This window comes from Alligator sinensis, unplaced genomic scaffold (genome assembly GCF_000455745.1).
Source record: "Alligator sinensis unplaced genomic scaffold, ASM45574v1 scaffold860_1, whole genome shotgun sequence".
Classification (NCBI taxonomy): domain Eukaryota; kingdom Metazoa; phylum Chordata; order Crocodylia; family Alligatoridae; genus Alligator; species Alligator sinensis.
The window spans coordinates 3,534,994-3,558,282 of NW_005841923.1; the positions used below are offsets into that span (position 1 = coordinate 3,534,994).

Below are 23,289 nucleotides of genomic sequence, written 5' to 3' on the forward strand. Positions count from 1 at the left end.
GGGTGGTCCACACTGCATCGGCAGGGAAGGGGTGGCACAGTGAGGTGCGGGGATGAGCATGTGAGCGTGAAACATGGCTGCCCAGCTAGCAGCGGGGCTATGTCCCCAGGCGGGATGCTGAGGAGCCCGCGCAGGGGTGCCACATGCATGTATGCACTCGTGAGGAGGAAGCACAAGGTCACACTCGCGCTTTCCTCCTCCTCCATGGGAGCCAGGGGCGAGGAGGGAGGCGGGCTCCATGCACGTGGCCGTGTGTAAAGACTGGGGTCTTCGTCTCCGATGGAGCCGGGCAGCGTCCTGAGGCGCTGCTTCTCCTCCTCTCTACTGCTGCTGGAGGCCAACAGACCTCCACGGCCAACAGCTCCTCCATGGCTTCCTCTACCTGGTGCTGTACGCCCTGGTGTCCCAGGGCAAGACTGCATTATGCTTCTTTCATTCATTGAGAAGTGAGTAGAAGCGCAAGTGTTTATTGTAGTCAAGTGTTTGGTATTATTTCATTCTTGCTTTTATATTGTTTTTATTTTGGATTTTAAATCACAATTCCAGACCCATTGCATTGTCACTTCCTGCAACTTCACTGGTGTCAAAGGTCACGTGACATCACTTTCTGATGTGATACCACTTCCTGCGAAGTCTTTGAATATGGCTCGCCAGCCCACTGGGTGAGAAAAAGTTCATGATCCAGCCCCACATTCAAAAAGGTTGGACGCCCCTGTATAAAGGGATGTGATGTACGTGAGAAGATGTCCTCACTGGAGAGGGAGAGACTTCAACTGCACTTTGTGGAATATGCTACTATACCAGTAGAAGGCATTATCTGTATTTCTGACATAAGTACCTGTTCTTCTCCTTTTTCTACCTCAAGTAATTTTCCCAGCTACAAGAACTCTGACAGATAAAAATTACTGTGATTAATACATTGTCATTGTTACACCATTTGCTTTAAAGACTAGAATTCTAAAAAAGTGAAGGTTTGGTTTTTGAAAAAAACCTGTTTTTGATTCAGCAGTATAAAATAATCATTCTAAAATAAGTTATGCAATCTGTAAAATGAAAATTGTATTTAAACAACGAGTTCTACGGCTTGACATAAATAACTTCAGAATGAAAACTAATGGATCGCATACTCAGTCCTGTGTTATAGCATGCATATTTATCAGAATTACAAACAAATATATTCAAAATGTTCATTATCATTTAACAGCAAAGAGAAAAAACATCCTCCTCTCCCCTCAGGAAGAGAATTGGGGGTTCCTTTCTAGCTTGGGACAAAGAGAAATGGGAAATAGACAAACTGATATGGTACTAATATCCAATGTACACAAAGTGAATGCTTAATTTGCCACAAAATACGCAATTTCCTTCAGTGTCATTTTTTATCGTCTCACAGCAGTGTAAGAAGTGTAACCACTTCAGTTATTTATCAAAATCTCATTTAAGTAAAGCAAGTCCTACTTTTATATCTCATTCATCTTCAATTGTTGCAAGTTTGATTAACTAGCCTTCTTCCTGTAAGCCATACAGTTATTTTCTAGATCATATGCAATATGAAACTTTTGGCAAATTTTACAACTACTTTATTTCAGCATACGTTAAAAGTTGAACTGATATGGAAATTATAGATATAAATATAGACAAATATAGATATATGCGTCTCAGGATAAAAGTGGCTGGTCTGTCACAAATAAATGATAGATCCATGGCAAAGAGGCTGCTATTTCAAACTGCAATGTCTTTGTTGTGATGGGATAAATTTAATGTGTGGCACCCTTTGAAAGACTCAAAGCAGCCCCAGAAAATGCCAGTCCTTCATTTTCATTTGTTTTTTTGGCTACAGAAAAATAATAGAACAATCCTGCTGCTGCTGACTGCTCAGAAAGACCACAACAGGTCAGAATGCACTTAACACTCTAGATTCCTATTTGAATCTCTAGGTTTATCTTGTGAATTATGTTTGTTGGTAGCACTGTGTAGCACCCGTGAAAGGACTTCATGGAACCCCAGGGTGCTGTGCCACCCTGGATGAGAATCACTACCTTAGACCCTCCACTATCCCACAGTGCTCTGGTTTCCCTGCTATGGGAGAGGGTGGGAGGGAGAGCAGCTGGCTCTTTGACAGCCTGACCAGCCTGGAACTGTCAGGGAGACTCGCAGGCTGCCCTGCCCCTGCTGCCATCAGGTATCAATGGAGCAAGGCAGCCATGGCAGCAAGGTGGCAGAACCTCTCCTCCCCATCCTAGTGAGTCTTTTCTGCCCAGAAAAGCTTGAATGCAATCTTGTTCCCATTGCTGCTATATTGCTATTGGAATGGGGCAGCTTTGGCAGGGGGTGGCAATGCCCTCCCTTGCCAACCTGGGGCATCTTGCAAGCAGCACTTTACATTTTCTGGTGTGCTGGCAGCTTGGGACCAGGGAGCTATTTTCTGGTCCTAGACTGCCTGCAAGCCCTCTGAAGTGTCTGCACTCTGCCCACACTTCTAGAACTTTAAAGAGTCTGGGACTGGAAAGTGCTCCCTGCCCCAGGCTCCTGGCATGCCCTTTCAAGTGCTGAGGGCAGGGGGAGCCAGTTAACATGGGGCCCTGTTGTTCCCATGTTTTGAGAACCCCATGGGGCTTTTAACATTTGGCTCCCAAAGCTCCTTATTTTGTTTTAAAGTGCTGCACATTTTTAGTACTACCAAAATAATGTCTAGAGGTGGCCTACCTGACCTACAAATGTTACATTTTGCACAAGGTATGATCCTTTTAAATTTGTGGAGTAAATATGTTGATGAAAAGAATCATACAATATGTCATTTACTAGAATATGTTTTGAACGAACAGTGAAGAAGAAAAAAGGTCTTTTCCCCTCCACAACTTGGAGAAAATAGTATCCACCGTTGGCATGAATATACACAAATGTATAAACTGCACACAGCAGCATGCTCTCCACAGTTCTGCTCCCTCTTCCCCCAAAGGAGGCTGCCAGAGGACCAAGACCCCCCCCACTAGTACACTCCATAGAGCGCACACATGTAACAGGAAGCACTTCATTTTGAAGCATTTCTAAATACTTGTTGCTTCTCCCAGGGGTTTTAGGGTTTTTTGGGGGAGTGTTTCATAGTGCATGTATGTATAGCTGTCTGCTTACCCTCCAAAATGCTTCTAATGTTACATCTGTTCAGAACTTAATAAACATAGTGTAACATTTAGTGTTCCATGTTTTCAGTTTTTATTTTTAAAAAACTGGGAATTTTTCAGTGTTTATTTTCCAAACAAAAACTGGGTTGAAATGGGGATAAAAGGAAGAAAAAAGAGGGGGAGGAGGGAAAATAATAATACACTCCCATGGCGGAGGGAGGGAGGGAGGGAGGAAGGCTGGGACCAGGAAAGGGGTAGGGGAAGAGGCACAGCACAGCCCGTCAGCTGCTTCTGGGGCTGCAGCAGGGAGCAAAGCAGAGGGAACTGTCAGTGGGTGTGGGGTGGGGGGGGGTACAGCTCTTGCTGCTATGTGCACCCCGGGAGGGCTGCAGGCTCGGGGGCTGTGCCAGGCTCTTCCTGTGGGGCATGTGTCCCCAGATCTGAACACAGGACAAGAGCAGACTGCTGCTGCAGGCTGAGGCCAGCAGCGGCACCAGGCTCTTCCTGGTGCTCTGGGCAGGCAGCAGCCTTCTTTTGTCCAGCGTGCAGATCCAGGGGCACATGCACCCCGGAACAGGCCAGTGCAGCACCCCAGCCCTCCTGGGGTGCACGTAGCAGCAATAGCCACAACCTCCCTGCCCTGCACTGTCTTACAGTTCCCTCCGTAGCTGGAGTCGGCCGTTCCCAGGGCCACTGCAGCAGGGGCTGGGGTGAGTGGGAACAAGCGGAGCCCTGGGGGGTGTGGGGAGCAGTGCAGCTTGTCCCTGCTCACCCCAGCCCCTGCTGCAGTAGCCCCAGGAGCGGCCAATGCCAGCTGCCTGCAGCTGCTGGGCAGTGCTTCACCCCAAACCTCCCGGGGCACTGCTTATCCCCACTCACCCCAACCCCTGATGCAGCAGCCCTGGAAGCAGCCAACACCAACTGCCTCCACCATTGCATGGCGCAACCCAGGGACTGGTGGGAGTGGCGCGTACTCTAACGCGGAAGTGGGGGGAGGGGAGACCTGATCCTGACCCCTCCCACCCCATCGGGGTCAGAGCCAGGAGCCCTGTGCCCTTGGGCAGTGGCTCCAGCCCCGCAGGCCCGTGCGGAGCAGCCTGGTGCAGTACCCACCATAGGGAGCGGGGCCAGGCTCTCCTGCCTGCCCCCCTGGCAGGGCTTGCAGCTCCCAGTGCCCAGGGTAGGGCCACAGCTGGAGCTGTCGGGGTGCAGCTGGGATCTACCTGCCCTGGAAAGCAACTCCCGCGGCCCCACCCGGAGTCAGAGCTGGAAGTCCCACACCCCCAGGCAGTCGCTCCAGTCACCCTCCCCACGCTCAGGGAACCAGCACTTTTAGCTTACCGGCACCCCCAGCCATTCCCCACTCATGCCAGTTGACAGGGATTTTATTGTATCTGGTAAAATTGAGTGAACTGAAAAATGGGTGTAAATCAGTAAAAACAGGTATAAAAATCAGTAAAAACCAAATAACTTAAAAAAATATCAGGGAATTTATCAGTGAAAAATTGTACAAACTGAAAATGCAGAATACTAAACATATTAGAACCAAACATATAATAGAACATTGTCTTTTTTAATTAAAATCCCTGAAGTATCTAGATGAAGCATGCGTGTACACAGTTAAATCATGTATGATGTTGATTACATTTACATAATTTTTGGAAAAGAATTTTTAGCATACAACTATTGCAATAATTTTTAGTCTTTGACGAACATAAAATATTATCCAAACCACTATGCAATAATGCTTTAGAACTTAAACTTGCAGGCTTCTGCATTTCATAAAGGAATATTGTTACCTTTTATTTCCAATAAGCATAATGACCATGTTGGAGTTGGAATGCTGGCGAGCGTCTTCTAACCAGGTTGTCAAGTGGTTGAACGTGTCCCTCCTGATAAGAGCAAGTATGAGCAAAAATGAAAACTAAGAGCTGTGCTTCAAAAAAGAACCATTTGTCAAATGTTATAACACATGCATTCCTGTCCTCTGTCATCTGCTTTTGTGGTAGGTTTTAACATTTAAGTTCATATGGAAGCCAGTACTCGGAAAGTATAAATCAAGTCTCGTACAACTGACAATATCAGACAGAGCATTAAAACCCTTGCTTCAAATTAACTGAAAAGTTTTGATTGACTTCAATGAACCCAAGACTCTCTCAAAAGTCTTTAAGATGCCACCCTGCCCTGTGTTCTGCCTGGCTTCACACTAACAAGCTAACTACTTCTCTCAAAATTCTCTAGCAAGGAGTCCAGCATTTCATAAAAATAAAACACTTTAATGCTATTTTATTAAAAGCACATTGCACATCTTGCCATGCTGAATCTTGAATGTCCTGAATGGCAGAATGTGTGATTTTTGGCACCTGGGCTAAAATTTCTCAGATCCCATTGTGCACTTAAATTAACATCAGCAGCCTATCTGGTAATCTGAAATACTTTTCTATTAGCAATAGTAATAGGTAATAGCAAAGTAAAAAGCCTACGAGGATCACACATGGTCAAAAGTCACTACAAGTCTAGATGTGAAACGAACATACATGCACACAGACTTGCTTCTGAAAGCCTGTGAAAAAGTGTTTGTGCATATAGAGTACAGTTCAGATTCTGATAATGAGTGGATGATTTTATTAAGCGAGATTTGAGTAAGTGGTGGAATATGCCTGTAGTACAACACTTTTTGGCATTTGGTCTTGGATTTTGATGCTGATATATGGCTGAGTTTATTATGCGAGATTATAGTAGACAGCAGACACAGTGCTATTTATTTGTATATTTAACTTAATGAAGAATTCCTGTTTGAATTTTGCTATATATTGTAGATTGCTGCTTAATTTTCATGTTGCTATAAAAACAGCATTTGTCATATCTCACACTTCCTTTTCTTACCTATTAGGTTCATGAAGCTTTTACTGCCAATCTCCCCTCTGCCTGCTGGGATGTTACAAGTTTAAGGCAAATGAGGGACAGACACTGATCAGGGATATAAGTGAAGCTATCTACAAAGATAATGTCTGAAGTTCAGCTTTGAGGTTTTTTTTGTAGTATCTTATTCTTAAACCTTTGATTGCGGAGAGACTTAGCCTGCAAAGTTCAGGTCTCAGAGTCCTTCCTAGAAGTTAGTGCTTCTCAGCAGCTAGACTTCTAGCTCATGACCAGGGATCCTAGTTTTCCACTGGGAAACAGAGCAAAAATCTCTTAAACCCCCTCCCCCCCAAAAAAGCTGTGCTTTTCCACGAGTAAAATAAAATGCATAGGGTCTTACTAAAAGCACAGCAGAAGTGAGAAACATGCAGGGTATCAGTACCTTTATTCTAACTCTTTTTGCTGCAATCCCCTCTCCTATCAGCCCAATGCTTTGCCACTAATCGGTGCGAGGCAAAAACCGTGGCAGAAACACGGTATTTGTCCCTCGCCGATTAGAAGTGAGGCATGAGGCCAATGGGGCCCAACTGCCAATCAGTGGTGGGGGGAGGGCAAAAGGCAAATTCTGTGGTTTTCCGCAGGAAACAGATTTCAAGGATCTCTGCTCTTGACTCAGTATGATCAGCTGTCTTATCACTGAAGCATGTCTGCTGGTAACAGGGACAGGGAACAGGCAGACAAACAGCAACGAACAGGGAAATGAGGCACTGTAGATTGTTGACTTCATTTTAAAATGAGCAAGTTTGTTACCATGCAAGTCTAAAATTTCATTACCACAAAACTGTTTTTGATTTCATGGGACACCAAACAGATTTCAAGTGACACCACTTCATTAAGAACAAACAAAAAGTCTGCATGTAATAAAAATTTTTCTAAATATCCTAAATTATTATTTAAAAAAAATCACATTCATATAGTGGATAAACAGTACTATAATAAAGATCATTCTATAACAGTACTATAGTGCAGTCTCTCTCAACTTGTGGGTTGTGAGCCAAATGTGGGCTGCAAGAATATATGAAAGGGTTGTGGACAAACTGTAAAAATGGATCAACAAACTTTAAAAACTGATTCTCTTTTAAAGAAGTATGGGAAACCGTAGCTTTTTCCTTGCAAGCTGTCAAAGTTCCAGCCTGACAGCGGCTGCTTGGGGTCCCCCAGGCTCCACAGACCCGCCCCCCTACCCAATCATGCCCCACACACTGGAGGGCTGGGGTTTGGGGGCAGCAGGTTGGGAATGAGGGGCACTGGGTTGGGACTGGCCACTGATGTTTACAAATGGGTCCTGGTACAAAAAAGGTTGAGAAAAAAGGTCCACTGCTATAGTGGAAACCATTCTTCTAGTCCCCCATTTTTAGACTATCCGTTTTCCTGAAACATTCACATTTTAGGCAAGGTTGATTTCTCCTTAAAAAGAAATATATTTTAGAATCTTGACAAAAAAGGTTCCACTACTTGTAGTGTAAGGCTTCTGGAAGACATTATATGGATCATGCAATTAATATGTTATTTGTGCAATAAATGCTAATGTACCACACATTCAATCAATTTATCTTGCAATAAAAATGAGAACCTAGCCATAAAGATATTCCATATTTAAAGGAACATCTTTGTGGCTGGTTTGTATGGTGCTTTAATTTGAATGTATAGCATGTTAAAACTGCACTGTGAAACCCAATGCTGTGAGCAGGGACTAATAGCAAGCTGTATGATGTGGCTGTAAAGGCCCAGGTGTGCAATGGGAACTCAGAAGTTTCATCTCGGATACCCAAAACTGCACATCCTGCCAGGCCAGGTCTTGAACGTGCACCACTGCATATTTAAATTAATGCCGCCAAGGGCCTATGTGACAAATCTTCTGGTGACTTCTCTTCTTGAATTGTGACTCTTCTCATACAAAGAAATTTTATACACAGATCGTTCTGTTATAAAAAAAAAAAAAAAAGTTTTTTTTGAGCGCAATTCTACAATTAGGATTCACGGATGAAACCTATCATATAGAAAAGGACTCCTTGGAAGTGTTTTTGAAAGTTCTGATGAAACTGGTTTTGCTTCATTAAGAATATGATCTTTGGAAAAACATCACAACTGTGTATTTTTGACTTCGGGAGTTTATAAAGAGTGAACAATGTGTAGTAAAAAGTATACCCTGAAACTGTGAATACGCAAGAGTCTGGAATTCACAGATGTTGTACATTACAAAGAATTGTCTACTGCACACTGTAGTTGGTATTTATATTTATATATATAGCCTGTTCCCAATATGACACAGTCTTTAGCTATATAACAATAAACTCATTCTCAAGCAACGTGATACATTTTTTCTACTATCATAGGGCAGTTTTACACATGCTCAAGGGATTGGGGGGTGGGGGGGGGGGCTTTAATTAGAGCAGCTGAGAACTGCTCTAATTAAAGTGTCACAGCGTCTCATGTATCTGTCTCTCTTTGTTTAACAAGCTTTAGTTCAAGCACCCCTACCACCATTTTGAAGCGCGTGGATGTTGATCCATGAGACACGAAGGCTGATGGGAGCATGATAATTACCATGCTCCAGCAGACTTGATTAATCAAGTCTGCTCTAAGGCACTAGCTCATCTACAGGCACCCTCAGGTAAAAGTGTTGCACTATGTAATACAAAACACCACTGAACTACTATGGGTTTGCTATCAGTTTGGGTCCAGGAATTCCATAAAAACAGAAATCTCAGATTAAAAGCACACATGCAATCTAAGATATTATACAATGAAGTAATATCAGTTTGTCAACAGCTATGTCAGCAAAGTATGGGGTTGAGTTATCCACTGAATGGGAATCAAGTAAAGCCTTGCCAGCGTTCAAACAGAAGCTATAGAACGAGTGGTAAAAACATCATTCTATTGTCATACTATCTATTATAAATTCTTGTTTGAAGTATGCACTCAAAAATAAACTGGACATTAATAACAAAGCAATAAATTAGAATATTTAACAATTCAGATGTATGCAAGATTGTGAAAAATGTCTGTTTACCGAGGGGAAAAAAACAATGTTAAGGACCACGTGGTCTAAGGTTGCACGTGCACCTTTAATCAAGCAATTTAATCCAGGTAGCACACTCTTAACACTCATTAACACACACTTCACCTAGTTTTTCTATGAGTTAATTTACTTACTGATCTTAGGAATGTTCCTATAGAAAGAAAAAATTACACTGAAGTTTGAAATGTCTACAATATTTCAGACGTCCTATATCAAGTTTCTCACCTTGTAATGTCATACACTAGTAACGCCCCTGCTGCCCCTCTGTAGTATGACCTTGTGATGGAACGGAAGGACTCCTGCCCTGCCTGTAGGAAAACAAAGTTATTTCATTTATTGAAATTATTCTTTTTGAAGAAACATGAAAACTTACTACTTGTATAGAGGTTGTTTGGAGGTGAAGGGGACTGGAGAAAGGAAATCTCACTACTTCTGGCAAAAGAGGGCACATGACTACAGCATAGTGCCATTAAAAAAAATCAGGAACAAGACCTCTAAACCTTTTTTGGCAATCCCTGACAACCCAATTCACTGAATGGCTTCACAATACATGAATCATTATTAGAGCACAGAATGGACTCCTAGCAACTAAGCTCTGAAGACAAATTTGAAAGGAAGCAAATAACCCAGAGCTTCACATTTGAATTCAATAACCCGCTCCCTGGGGCAGCTGTTGACACTAGAATAAATAAAGCCCATTGTAAATAAATGATGAATGACATCTTTACGCCCACCATCTGCTGGTGTAAAGGTTGTTGGAAGGCCAAGGATGAAGATTTTATCCGTTATATCATAAACTGCAGCCAGCTTTCAACAGTCTTCAGATGGAATTCTTTCAGTAATCATTTTATTATGAAAAACAGAAAATGGTTCTGAATTCAATTTTATATAATTCTGCTCTACAGTGAATCAATTTCCTCTGTACTTGATGTATGCTTCTTGTCAAATGGCAACAGGATATAAAAGTCATCTTCATACCCACTGGTGAAACAAACTCCATAGATCCTGTATACAAAGGCAATTTCTCTTTTTTGTTGGAAAAAACAAGATCTGTTAAAAATGTCTCAGCAAGGATGTGTTCCACTGATTCATGTTCACGGTCACATTAAAAGACACATCAGTTTGTTCTTTCCCTTTTCTTTACTCAACCCAAAATATTCCTAACTCCTTGGAAATGTTGCCATGCAGGTCTTGAAACAAAAATCTCACCATTAGTTCTACTGAAAAATATCCATTTCTGCATTTATAATAGTACTAGCTTCTGCAGAACAATAGACCTAATGATAAGTTAATTTACTCAAATCATACAGTGAATAAGAGCAATGTTTACGTAACAAAGCAGCTCAACAGATATAAGTACAGGCCCAACCAATATGCAGCTCTTGAAAAATATAAAGAGGCAGACCCTCACCTCTCTTTTCTCAATTCCTGGGAGAAGTGCTCACCATCATCTGACAACCATGGTACTAAGATGCAAAACATTCATTCCAACACAAATGTATACTACATGCATGATTTTTAGCAACATCAGAAAACGCCACTTAGCAGGATCAGAAGATGCTAACACTTAGAGGGGATCCTCCAGGGAGATTGTTATTTGTACAATATATAAAATTATAAAGAATTTTTAGAAATGAAACCAGAAAAAAATTAAAGAGGTAGTACCTAATCCAGAAAAAGGTTTCCAGCAAACCTGAATATTGTGCAGGGAATTTTCTCTCATTCTATATGAAAACAAGTTTTATTTCAAGGAAATCCTTCTTGAATCCAGGAGAAGAATTCACTAGGAAGACCTAACCCATGTCTACTTTTTCAAAGAGTAGCAGAATGATACATGCTTTGCCATACTGCATACAGTTAGCAACAACAACAACAAAAAAGCTTTATGACCTTTTGGAATAACCTGCAGCAGCTTAACATTTCAAGAATCATATTCTTATGACCTACTTAAAGTTAAAGGCATGCGTGTGTGCACATATGTGCATTTATACACACACAATCAATGTAAAAGTTGTAATTTGTAAATACTTCTTTGGCATAATGATGACACACCAGACTCTAGGTCATCTTCAGGTGCTAAATGAACCCAACACCACTGTTCAACTATTGTAAAAAGGAGTAGAAAGTTGTGTATGCTAAAGAACAGACAGGGTTACCTATCCTTACTTCTCAATGCTGAAAATTCATAACCTGCACAAAATAATGTTTGCATAAGGGGTAATAATGAGTAAATAGATCTCAAATTCACTCAAAGTAAAACACAAGAAAGACACGTACTCCCAACAGAAGAGTTAGTATTGCCAAATTACTGGAGCTATTGAGCTAACATATGCTAGCCTGAACAAGTTTGGGTATTTCTACAAACTACACTAAGACTCCCCATTTGTCCCAACGATAAATTCCACTGAGCTTCCTTTCACCAAAAATATCAGACCCTTTGTCATGCCTGGGGTGACCCACAATTTGACCAGAGGCTCCATATACATATATGATTCTATGCATGTCCCATGCACGGATTTCAAAATTAATGTAAACATTTTTAATTGAAAAATAATTGAAGTCTTCAGTGTCCCCATGAGGATTTATTTATTTATTTTTTAACCACAACTTCTTGGGGTAGGGAGGGGGGAAGCCATAAAAAGTCATTATTTTGCTATTTGTAGCATAAAATATCAGTGCTCATGTTTTAAATAAATGTACAGCCCACTTGGTAGCACTTGTCTGAGTGCTACCATTAGCATTTCAATCAAGCATGCCCTCAGATATACAGTCACAATTCTCCACATCATGGCAGTATTTAAATAAAACACGATGAATAAAAGAGTTTCCATAAAGGAGACCTTAAATGTTAAGTTTAACATGTCATTGGCTCTCTACTTATTCGATTAAAATTTGTCTATAAAACTAGAAAATAGTTAAAATTATTTTTATTACAAAAATATAGAGTGTAATACTATACTGCAGATACAAATTAACAGTCAACAGTATACATTTCAAAAGGAGATCCCCATGTCAGGAAGATGCAAAGAAGTATCAAATATGATCTATATATTTTAAGAAAATAATTTTGCACAACATTAACCCCTTGTTCATCTAACACACACTAAAATATCCTGAAATCAGGAGGGAAAAAACAAAGGGGAGGGGGTTGACATTCATAATCAGCCATAAAATAAGCTTTAAATTCTCCCAGTAACCTTAAACACATTATTTCATACCTTTATTAAAAAATCATGTTACTGCTTTGCAAGTCTAGTCTAGAGGGACCAATTAGAATTTAGCTACTCACGTTGCCAAGAGTGACATTTATTAAGGTAGCAACATTGGAGCTCAATATAAAATTAAAACTAGATTATGTTCTTATGTTTGGAATAGACATAAAAGTGGCCGCAGCAGACCTCTAACCCTTGTAAACCGAAGTATTTAGTTTTTTCATAGTACATATTTTTGAGCCAACTATTTACAATGAAGTATTATCAATGTATGTCAAAAACTGTAGGAAAAACATAGGTTGAAAGAATGATTAAAGCCTTATCTATAACCAGAATTAAATCAAGCTAGTCAAATCAAGGCAAACCCTTACTCTCAAGAATATGAAATACGCCTCACCTGTGAAACTATGAGAGCCAAAAAAGATCAGTGTTAAAATATAGCAAGCCTTTAACAAAAACCAAAAGGTTATGTCTACACCAGGTTTGTCCAACATACGGCCCATGGGCTGCCATGCGGCCCGCCAAACCATTTTATCTGGCCCGCGGCAGCAGCACTGCAGGGAGCAGGGAGCCGTGGCAGCAGAGGGGCGGCGGTGCGGAGCCACCGTTGTGCAGCGTGGGGAGGCGGTGGCGCAGACTGCGGAGCCACTGCCATGGAGTGTGGAGCCGCGGTGGCGGGGCCGCAGCAGCAGAGCCGTGGTGGCACAGAGCCGCAGTGGCGAGGCAGGCAGGGCTGGCCTGCAAGCCCCAGCCGGCAGCGAGAGGAGGGGAGGAGAGCTGCTTACCCCCGCGGGGCCCAGGGGAGCTGCCCTGCGCTGGAGGGCAAGCAGTGGCTGCTGGCACTGCCGGCCCGCGCCTTCCTCCTCACCCACCCGCTTGAAGCCAGCCCCGCTGCCCTGCCCTGCCCCACAGCAAGGCAGTGCCTGTTCCCCTGGCCAGTCTCCCCCCGGGCGCTGCAGCTTTCTGGGCCCGGTTATGAGGCCCCGAGGGGGCCGCTTCTCATGTGCTGCTGGGGGCGGGAGGGGGAGACCCGGCAGGGGCGCGCCCCGCCCCGGGTCCAGCCCTGGCTGGCCTCCTCCCGTCCCCAGCAGCACATGGGAAGCCAGCTTCGGCTGCATACTGCTTTTCCTGGCCAGTGCCCACCCTGTTCTGCCCAGGCGGGTCCTGCAGCACCATGTCAACCCAGGCATGGCACTGGCAGGCCAGGCAGGCCCCAGGTTAACCCAGGCCTGGCCCTGTGGCTTCTCCAGCATCAGGTCAACCCAGTTGTAGCCAAGCGGCTCTTGCAGCACCAGGTCAACCCGGGCATGCATGCCATGTCAAGAAGCACCACGTCAACCCCTGCAACTTCACTGGTGTCAAAGGTCACATGACATCACTTCCTGATATGATACCACTTCCCGTGACGTCTTTGAATATGGCTCGCCGGCCCACTGGGTGATAAAAAGCTCGTCATCCAGCCCCACATTCAAAAAGGTTGGACACCCCTGGTCTACACTATCTTAGTACCATGTCAGGAAGTGCTGCAGTCATGTACACCATGCCAATGCGACACCCGATACAGAAATAATGTAGTCATCTTAGTGCAAAATGTACTGGTGAGTGGCCAGTACCGCACGAATGCAAAAACCCTCTTCTGAGCAGCATAGTGTGCCTCACTGGGATGCTTCCTGAACCACTACTGAAGCAGCGCAGACAGAAGCAGTGCACTACTGAAGCAGTGCAGAGTGGTCATCCTCTACTCACACATTCTAGAAACCTGGCTTGAAGAGATCAGTCTTCAGGAATACGTGGCCATATTCATTTCAGTGATAACTCAGAGACTAGCTTTTCTTCTCAGAGCCAGAACAGGTACCAGTTCTGATGTAAACAGCACGACCAACCCCAGACATGATGTACAGTTCTGATGTAAACAGCACGACAAACCCCAACACACACACGCGCGCGCGCGCCTCACTACGCACACACACACGCGCGCGCGCGACTCACTACGCACACACACACACACACGCCTCACTACGCGCCCGCGCCTCACTACGCGCCTCACTACGTGCCCGCGCCTCACTACACGCGTGCGCGCCTCACTCACTACACGCGCGCCTCACTACGCAGTCGCAGGCTGGCTGCACCCCACTTGGCAAGTACTCAGTGAGCTTCTACAGAGAAGTTTCCATTTTATTGAGGAAGATTTCTGTATCACTTTTTGTAGTGCCTCTTGCCATTTTTGTAGTGATACAAAAGTAACAACCGTCTATGCCCTAAATAAGTTTACTCAATCTTTGCCTCCCTACCCTTTTGGCCGACTGCCCTCGCCCCGTTTCTCTCTCTTTTCCTTGTTCTACTTTTTTTTTTTTTCTTTCTTTTTTTTTAAAGAAAGATACCTTCAATTATTTCTATTTACAAAGTCATCTTTATTCTGTAAAATAAACAAGTTAAATAGCCCTATTTGTAAAATCACTTGTGTTGTATATAGTATGAGCCTTAAATTCTAAAGCGGGCTTGTCCAACATGCGGCCTGCCAAGCCATTTTCTGAGGCCCGAGGTCCCTCGCCCGGGACAGGCGGGTGGGGGAGAGGAGGGGAGCTGCTCACCCCCGCGAGGCCAGGGTCGCGTGACCTCCCACATCACATGAGCTGGGTCCCGCTGCCGCCCCGTGGGCTGCGCGGCACGGGGCTGCCCTGGCCACACCTGATGGGACGAGCTGGGGACAATGCCTTAGAACAGAGCTTTCCAAACTGTGTGACGCGACACATTAGTGTGTCGGCGGCAGTGTGTAGGCGTGTCGCGTGAAATGCAGAAAATTTTGCGGAAGGGCACCGCGGAGCTCCCTTACTCGCGTCTGCTTCTTCTGGCCCCTCCCCCGGAACTGAATTACTGTGTTGCGAAATGATGCATGTCTAAAAAGTGTGTCACCAACATGAAAAGTTTGGAAAGCTCTGCCTTAGAAGTAACGCTGGCGTGGGCATGGCCGGGCTGAGTGGACGATGGGATGGCCAGACGTGCCCCCCTTGTCCTGCCCCGGGACCTCCAGCGACCCGCTGGCCCCGGCACGTGCCCCCCAGGCGGGCAGGAGGGGAGCCCCTGGCCCACGGGGCCAGCGCCGGGAGTGGGGGTGGTGCTTGGTCTGGCTCGGAGGGCATGGGGCAAGGCGCAGGGGCAAGAGCCCTAGGGCCGTGGGGGCGGCGGTGGCGCGGTCTGGCGGGGTGCAGGGACCCAGCAGACGCCCGGCCGGTGCTGGGGCCTCCCCGGGCTAGGGGCTCTGCTGGGTCCCGGCACCCCATGCCCGCTGGACGCACCTTGCCACCCGCAGCCCTGGACAGGCAAGTACCAACCCCGCCGTGGGGGGCTACAGCCACGGGAGGAGCCGGCTGGGGCACGGGGAGGAGGCCCCGCGCAGGCGGGCAGCCGGGGGAGGCTTGCGCAGATGGGCACGCACCCCGCTGGGGCAGGGTGTGTACACACATGCACACGCAGGCAGGGGCAGGGATGAGTGCAGATGGACAGGCAGGCAGGCAGCATCCAGGGGTGAGCACAAGTGTGCACACGTGTGCACACACCCACATACTCAAACACATATTCATGCACATACGAGCATGTGCACACCCACCTCCACACATGCTCACAAAGTCGTGGGCACTACATGCACACGCGTTCTCATGTACACCCCGGGCCATACAGACCCAGAGGAACAAAGGTTCAAGGTGAAGCAGCACTACCCACACGGTGGCACACGCAGGTACTGTCATGTCACTCACACACCTGTGAATATCTGCACAGACACTCCCGCCACCCTGGAGTCACCTGCCATGTATGCACAATCACAACAGCCCTACGGTGTCACACGTTGCAGAGAGTGGCCCCAGAGCACGCAATGGTGCACTCACAGGTACTCACAATTATGCTTACACAGTTGCGCCCAATCACGCATACAGCACCAATTCCTGCACAGCTACCTGGGAGGCGTATACAGCTTAGAACTACGCACAATTGCAGCAATGCCATCACAGTCACACCAGCTGAGAGCTTCTCCAGTACCCTTGAACTTAGCCTTGCTGAATCAGTTGCTGTTCTACACAACTCCACACAACCACAATTAAGCAGGTACTCAATTGCAGCACACTTCTGAAGACAGTGACACAGAAATAGGCACACAGATCTGATACTGCACACACGCACACGCACACACAATTAGAGAGGGCCTGGGACTTTCACCTAATCATGCCCTGCCTTAGGGTCCTGGCTGTAGGGGAACACACTGCTGTGGTTTGGAATGGAAGAGAATAGGTGGGCATTTCTACTGCTCACCATCTCTCCTCCCCCAAAGTGATGCTCATGTAGATCAGGCTTGTCCAACATATGGCCCGCGGGGTGAGAAAATATGAATATGGCTTGCTGGCCCACTGGGTGATAAAAAGTTCATGATTCGGCCAGCCCCACATTCAAAAAGGTTGGACACCCCTGTTCTAAGGCCTTTTGTATAAGGAATATATTTAAGAAATGCTTGGATGCTTATCTTGCTGGGGTGATCTGACCCTAGCTGACTTCCTGCCCCTTCGGCGGCTGGACCTGATGATCTTGCGAAGTCCCTTCCAGCCCTAATGTCTATGAAATCTATTAAATTGTTCTGAATGTAAGGAGTGGATAATACACAGTGGAAGAGTAAGGTCAGATGGTTACACCAGAGACCTTTCAGGAGAAGCACTAATTGAGCTTTCATTCAAGCAATTTGCAATCAAGGCTCTTCTCTGATACTAACTATACAATGAACTGAAATACTGTATTTGACTAGTTTAAGACAGCAATTATAAAGTCTTGATGATAAGTGTCCTTGTGTTCATACAAACATTTGCTTCTATTTATTCTCCACAATCCACCAATGAGTGGACATTAAACCAATAATTTATAGGTTAAGCCTCAAATAGTGCTAGGTCAATTAATAAAGGGCATGTATGGATGCATTATGTGACCAGGGTATAAATATTCCACGTATTTACAGGTTTCCCTTGCTTTATGCTGTACATGTGTTCCTGGAAAATGGCACATAACTTGAATTCGCATAAAGGGAACACACTTTACAATGTAACAAATAGGGATATGTTCCAAGACCTTAACTGTACTGATCCCCTAGACCCATTTCTACCACTTTTACAAGACAATTTTGGTACTCACCTACAGCAGACAGTAAACACAAACACAGGGTGGTGGTGAATGTTTAGTTGGTGTGAAGAGAGGGTGGTGAAGGCTTCACTGATGAACCAGGGAAAGGGGCAGGAGATAAGCTAGCGGGACGCTTAGAAGCCATAATGGGGATGGCAACTACAGAAACATGTCACAGACAATGAGCAAGGAGCACAGATCCACACAGGAGACTATATTTTGGTGTGCCTCACTACCACAATGCACTGCACAAAGCAGCTGACTGCAGGCTTCCACCACACTGATTGCATAACAGCGAATTCGCACATACAGAACCCGCATAAAGCAAGGGAAACTTGTAGTTCAGTTGCAACTAGGTTATAAACATCTGTGGTGATTTCCTTTCTACCTTTATCTATTATGTATTTGCCAGCGTTTCACAGCCAAACAAATTCAGACATACCTATTAATTATATTAAAAAGCAAATAAGTAAAAAAACCAAACAAACAAAAACCCAAACCAAACAACAAACCTTGGAACTATTTTTATTGGTCACCAGAGCCAAAAAACATACCATTGGTACCTATCAAATATTCTGCAACTCTTACCAATACCCTGCAATACTTGAAAGCGTTCTGTGAAAATAGTTTAAGAGGTGTTGTTCTACAGAAGAGGTAACAGTGCCAGTGGTTGTCACAGGACAATAATATGGGTGTCTTTAGTACAGTGCAGCATGGAAAGTACAGATATTGGTAGTCACTGAATAACTACAGTAGAGCATGGGATACAAAATGTATTTGACTTTTTTCCTAACAAATCTGCTCTTGAAATGATCAAGATAGCGCACTACACTCACCCCATAGATTAGTATATTTTTCTCTGGCTTGATAGATTTTATGAGTCTGTGATGGTCACCCTCTTCTTGATGTTTGTTTACCATTTGTCATCCTGCTTAGCATGCAGAACTCTTCAATATACTGCTGTGAAAAAAGATACAACTCCTCCTTTCCATTCCAGATCCAAATAAGCCATCTCTACAGAATTTTTAATCTACTGAAAAACTGGGAGTTCAATAAAATAAAACTCAAATAATAATGTTTTTTTCATGCTATAAATGCCCAAACTATTAGGTCAGAATGGGTTTCTCTTCCAGAAAGACCTGGCAAAAATAAAGTAGAAGGCAGGGTACATATTCACCATATATAATCTGCTTTTGTTAGTCTATATTGCACAAGCTTTCATGGGCTGAACCTCATTTCATCAGATGCTGTGAAAGGATGTTCAACATGCAATGGCTAAGAAGGAGAGATAAATTAGGATACAAAAGGTAAGGGAAGGGGAAAGAGTTCAGGAAATCTTAAATTATGGTGCTAACAATAGAAACCTGCACAATTTTAAAAGTCCATTCTTATAAAAACTTAAAAGAAACTTGAGTTGGTATTTATAGAAACTAAAATGAAAACGCATACATACAGACCACATTTTTATTATACTTACAGTATCCCATATCTGAAGTTTAATCTGTTTGCCATCAATAGTTATCATTCGAGCACCAAATTCTACACCTGAATAATTAAAAAAAAAAAAGTTGCATCAGTACTGCACAAGTTGGCATCTCCAACAAATGTGAAAGCAAAGCAGATGGGTTAGATGCAACTCCCACAACCTACATTATACTTTAGATGCTTTCCAACTGCCTTGAATGTACATTTTGTTTTGTATAAAAGTCTTCCAAAATACTTAAGTGTTTGTTGCCCTAACTGTGGAGGGATAAAGCAGGTCTGTTTGTTGGGTAACAAAGGAAATTAAATAGACATACAAGCCTATTCTTGTTTGCTCTCTACAACTAGTGCTACTAGTAGGCTACAGTCAATATTCATTATTCTTCCTTAAAAAAAATACTGTATTTATTTGAATCCAAAACAAGGGATTTTCCCCCATTAAAAAGTCCCCCATCTTAGATTTGAGTACAGGGGAGGAGGGGGGTGGGAGGCAGCTTGATGTGGGCTTGGGGCTGAAGTTAGTCATTGCCGACCCCACTGCCTCTATGCCTGCTACTGCCACTTACCCTCCCATCTCTGGCCCAGGGCACAGAACACGTGCTGGCACCAGCCCTCGTCCGTCCCTGCTGCAGTGACAGCAGATACGGCTCCATCCCCAGACCAGGGGTCAGGGCTGGAGTTGGTGCTGCAACTGCTGCTGCATGGCAAAGGTTGGAGCCAGCATGTACCCCATGCCCCGGGGCCAGACTGGGGGAAGAGCAGATGAATTTAAGACAACCTTCCAATAATTAGATTCTATGTATGGAAAATTATAACAAATGTATACATTTTCTACGCATATCATGCAATTTTAGTGGGGGTTCTCTTAAATTTGAAGTTGTCTTGGATGCAGGTAAATACGGTCAGTTCGTACGTTTCATAAAAGGAAGGCTTAATTAGTAAATAAGTAACAGAGTTCAAATTCTCATTTTCTACATTTTGAATTAATATAGTGAAAATAATAATTGATGACACTACTATAAAAAGTATTTCTACAAACAAGGAGCTGGAAAATTTCTTACTTGCAAATAATATGTTCTTTGCTAGCACATTAGTCAGGTGAGTTTCTTCTTATACACAACTGAACAGCACAAGCCGTCAAGTCAAACTGCAGATATTTTGTGTACCAGCAGTTAAGGTGACTCTAGGCTCCCATTAACTTCCCCAACTGCAAATGCTAGGTACTTTAAAAAAAGAATACAAGCTGTGTTGTTAAAGACAAATATTTAATAGGGGTGCACTGACAGAAATTATTTGGACCAATACAAATGGCCAACTTTTAAGGAGCCATATTGGCTGATACCAATCTGATTCCAACATGCAGCTGGGAGACCAGTGTTGAGCTGGTAAATTGGGTGTGGGGGAAGGGAAGGCGCGTGGGGGTGGGAGGCAGATCCAGGACCCTGCGGTGAGGAAGGGAGCAGGGCTGCTGAGGGCACAGGACACAGGAAAGAGCCATGAATGACTCGTCTGGTGGGTGCGGGGGGCAGATCCTGCCCTGCACTCACCCCGGGAGGGCATGGGGGTGTGTGTCCCCGGATCCGTGCGGGGTGGAGCAGGCTGCCACTGTGGACTGCGCTGCACTCTGGACAGGTGGCAGCAGCATTGGGAGAAGGGCTATGGGGCAGAAGGGGGCTGCAGCCACCCCTAAATTCACCTTAGCACCCACAAAGCCCCCTCCCAGCCCTGCCACTATGTGCCCCAAGAGCAGCTCAGCCTGACCCAGCCCTCGCTGGGAAGAGCCTAGTTCAGCCCCGGGCCCAGCAGCATCACACCCTACCCTACTCTGAGCAGATCTAGGGAGAAATGCCCCCCCATGACATCCCGGGGTGCGAGCAGGACAGGAGCACCACCTCCTCCCCAAGCCGCTCACGGTTCTACCCCATGCCCACCCCACCCAAGCAGCACCTGCCCCAGCCCCCCTCCCTCCCTCACCCGGGGGGCCTCAATCTGCACGCCCCCACACACCTCTTCCCTCCCCCCATCCCTTCCCCCACACCAGACTTACCAGCTAGATGCTGGTCTCCAAGCTACCGGGCTGAGCTCCTGGCCCTGTGCATGCTGCGGCTCTGCACGTGCACGGGGTATTTATCAACCAGACTATCAGACGCAACTGGCAAAAAAAGCCGATTTTTGATACTTTAAATTTTCCCTATAATCGGTGACGATCCAATATGGGACCGACGTATTGGTCGGTGCACCTCTAATATTTAAAATGAAATTCATTCTGAGAGGAACAAAAGCATTTGAGGTTAGAATGCAGTTGCAATATTTATCAATCAGGCATCAGTAAGTTCTGGTAGTTGTACAGAACTTACTGTATAAAACAAAATATCATTCAACAGGTGCAAAAGGTTGATTTTGCCCACTGGAGAAATACCATTTACTTGTTAGAAAGTGGCCATAGATAAGAAGGTAGTTAAATCCAGTCTAAATCATAAAATGAGGAGGAAAAGAAACAGTGCAGTGGGAAGAGACATATCCTTTATCCTCCTTCAACCATGGGATGACAGTACTTCTGGGTAGTTGAAAGGACTGAATTAGCATTCACAACACTGATGTTTCCTTGACTTGACTTCAAAGGGAGATCCTCTAACTCAGGGCATACATACAGTACTGACAGCGAACGTGCACACGCACACTTAACATGAAATTAATATTATCCTGAGCTTTGCGTCAATATAATTTGTCCATACGAGGCAAATCATTTGGAGCTGAAAGAAGTAAACATCTATCTGGTAAGTAAATTTTCTAATATCTTGGTATCTGGAAATATTCTGCTTCAGAATACTAAGTCCTTGGGAACAGATGCATAAGATAGGTGATCCAGGGTGCACAATATGTGCCCTATATCCCTTCCCCCATCCACCTAAGTCTGACTAGTGTGGTCTCACATACATTTTGTAAATGTTTAATGCACTTAGTGTGTCCTGGCTGTAAAGGGTACTAAGACTGCCTTTACAGCTCAATTCCTTGTCCCCACAACTTTGAGACCGAAGTTAGTCCAGTTCCCAAACGGAAACACATGAAGACTAAGTTAAAGAACAGAGTGTGCAAAGTAATAAGCACACATTTCTAGTTAGATGGATGGATGGATTGATGTCTCAAGTCCTTTCCTCACTACCTGGCTGCAGTTGAGAACTGGATGCGGGTGAACCTACTGAGGCTGAAACCAGACAATACAACTGAGTAATGGTGGTGAGCAGACCACTTGATCGGGGGGAGACGGGGGGGATGGACAGAGTAGGAATCCGATCATTCATGGGGTATGCCTTTCTTTTGTCACTCAGGTTCACAGCTTTGGGGTGCTCCTGGACCCTGTACTGCACCTCAATCTTTGGGTGGTGAGAACTACGTTTCATCAAAACCATTTGGTGAGAAGGCTGCAAACCTATCTTTTAGATTCATTTCTAGCCACAATCTTTATATCTTTGTTACCTCAAGGCTAGACTATTGCAACGCACTCTACATGGGGTTGCCTTTGATGACTGTCTGGAAGCTACAGCTGGTGCAGAACACAGTGCCATAGCTTTTGACATGGATAAGTTACCAGGAGCAGTCCTTCACAGTCTGCACTGACTTCAAACTTTTATCCAAACACAATTCAAGATGCTAGTTTTGACCAGCAAGGCCCTAGATGGGGCTGGGCCCTACATACCTAAAAAAAAATTAGACAAAATCCCCCCAAAAACATCCTCTTCCTTATGCTCTCCTACAATCCCTAAGGTCAGCCAAGAGCAATCTCCTCCTATTATGATCAGTGGGGAGGTGGGTTTTCTGTTTCCCATGGACAAACGGAGAAAACCACAGATTCCCTGTTTTTAAAATCAGAGAAAATGCAGATTTCCCTTTTTAGCAGAGAAATCCGCAGATTCTCCGCTTTTGCAAAGAGCTCTTACAGGCTGGCATAGCCCTAGCCTGCAAAAGCCGATTGCAGAAAGGGTGGGAAACCCCCAACCCTGCCCGGAAGGAGAGGGAGAGGGGGAAGGTCGGGGCCTAAGCCTCCGAGTCAGCCAAAACCGGGCTCAGGCTCAGACTCACCCTTCACCCCTGGAGCTTAGAGGTAAGTGGGGCTGTGGGGCAGGGCTGGGGAAGACGGTTGGGGGCTGAGGGAGCGGGGGGTGCTGCCAGCCCCAGGCAGCACACCGCAGCCAGAAGCAGGGCCAAGGGGGAGGGCAGGGGTGCCCCTCTGTGGGGGCTTTGCGGGCAAGCGATGCGGGGTGCAGTGTGGTGGTGCCCACCATGTGCGGGCCACACACATGCCGCCCAGCCAGCTGCCCAGGGGAGGGGGAGGAGCCGCCAGAGCCTTGCATGCAGCCGGCTGCACAGCTCCCTT

The 23,289-nt window shown here is 45.1% G+C and overlaps 1 protein-coding gene across 2 annotated transcripts in view; it reads right to left on the reverse strand.

Moving 5' to 3' along the window:
- The window catches only part of RAB2A (RAB2A, member RAS oncogene family), a 79,877-nt gene that overhangs the window by 22,349 nt on the left and 34,239 nt on the right, over nt 1-23,289 (reverse strand). Inside the window, exons 3-5 of one of the 2 annotated variants that reach the window (XM_006019131.3) lie at nt 18,910-18,977; nt 9,289-9,371; nt 4,919-5,011 (exon numbers count right to left, since the gene is read on the reverse strand). In XM_006019131.3, coding sequence (XP_006019193.2) covers nt 4,919-5,011; nt 9,289-9,371; nt 18,910-18,977 — 244 coding nt within the window. The remainder of the gene's footprint in view (nt 1-4,918; nt 5,012-9,288; nt 9,372-18,909; nt 18,978-23,289) is intronic. The other variant, XM_025198493.1, reaches the window with a different exon arrangement.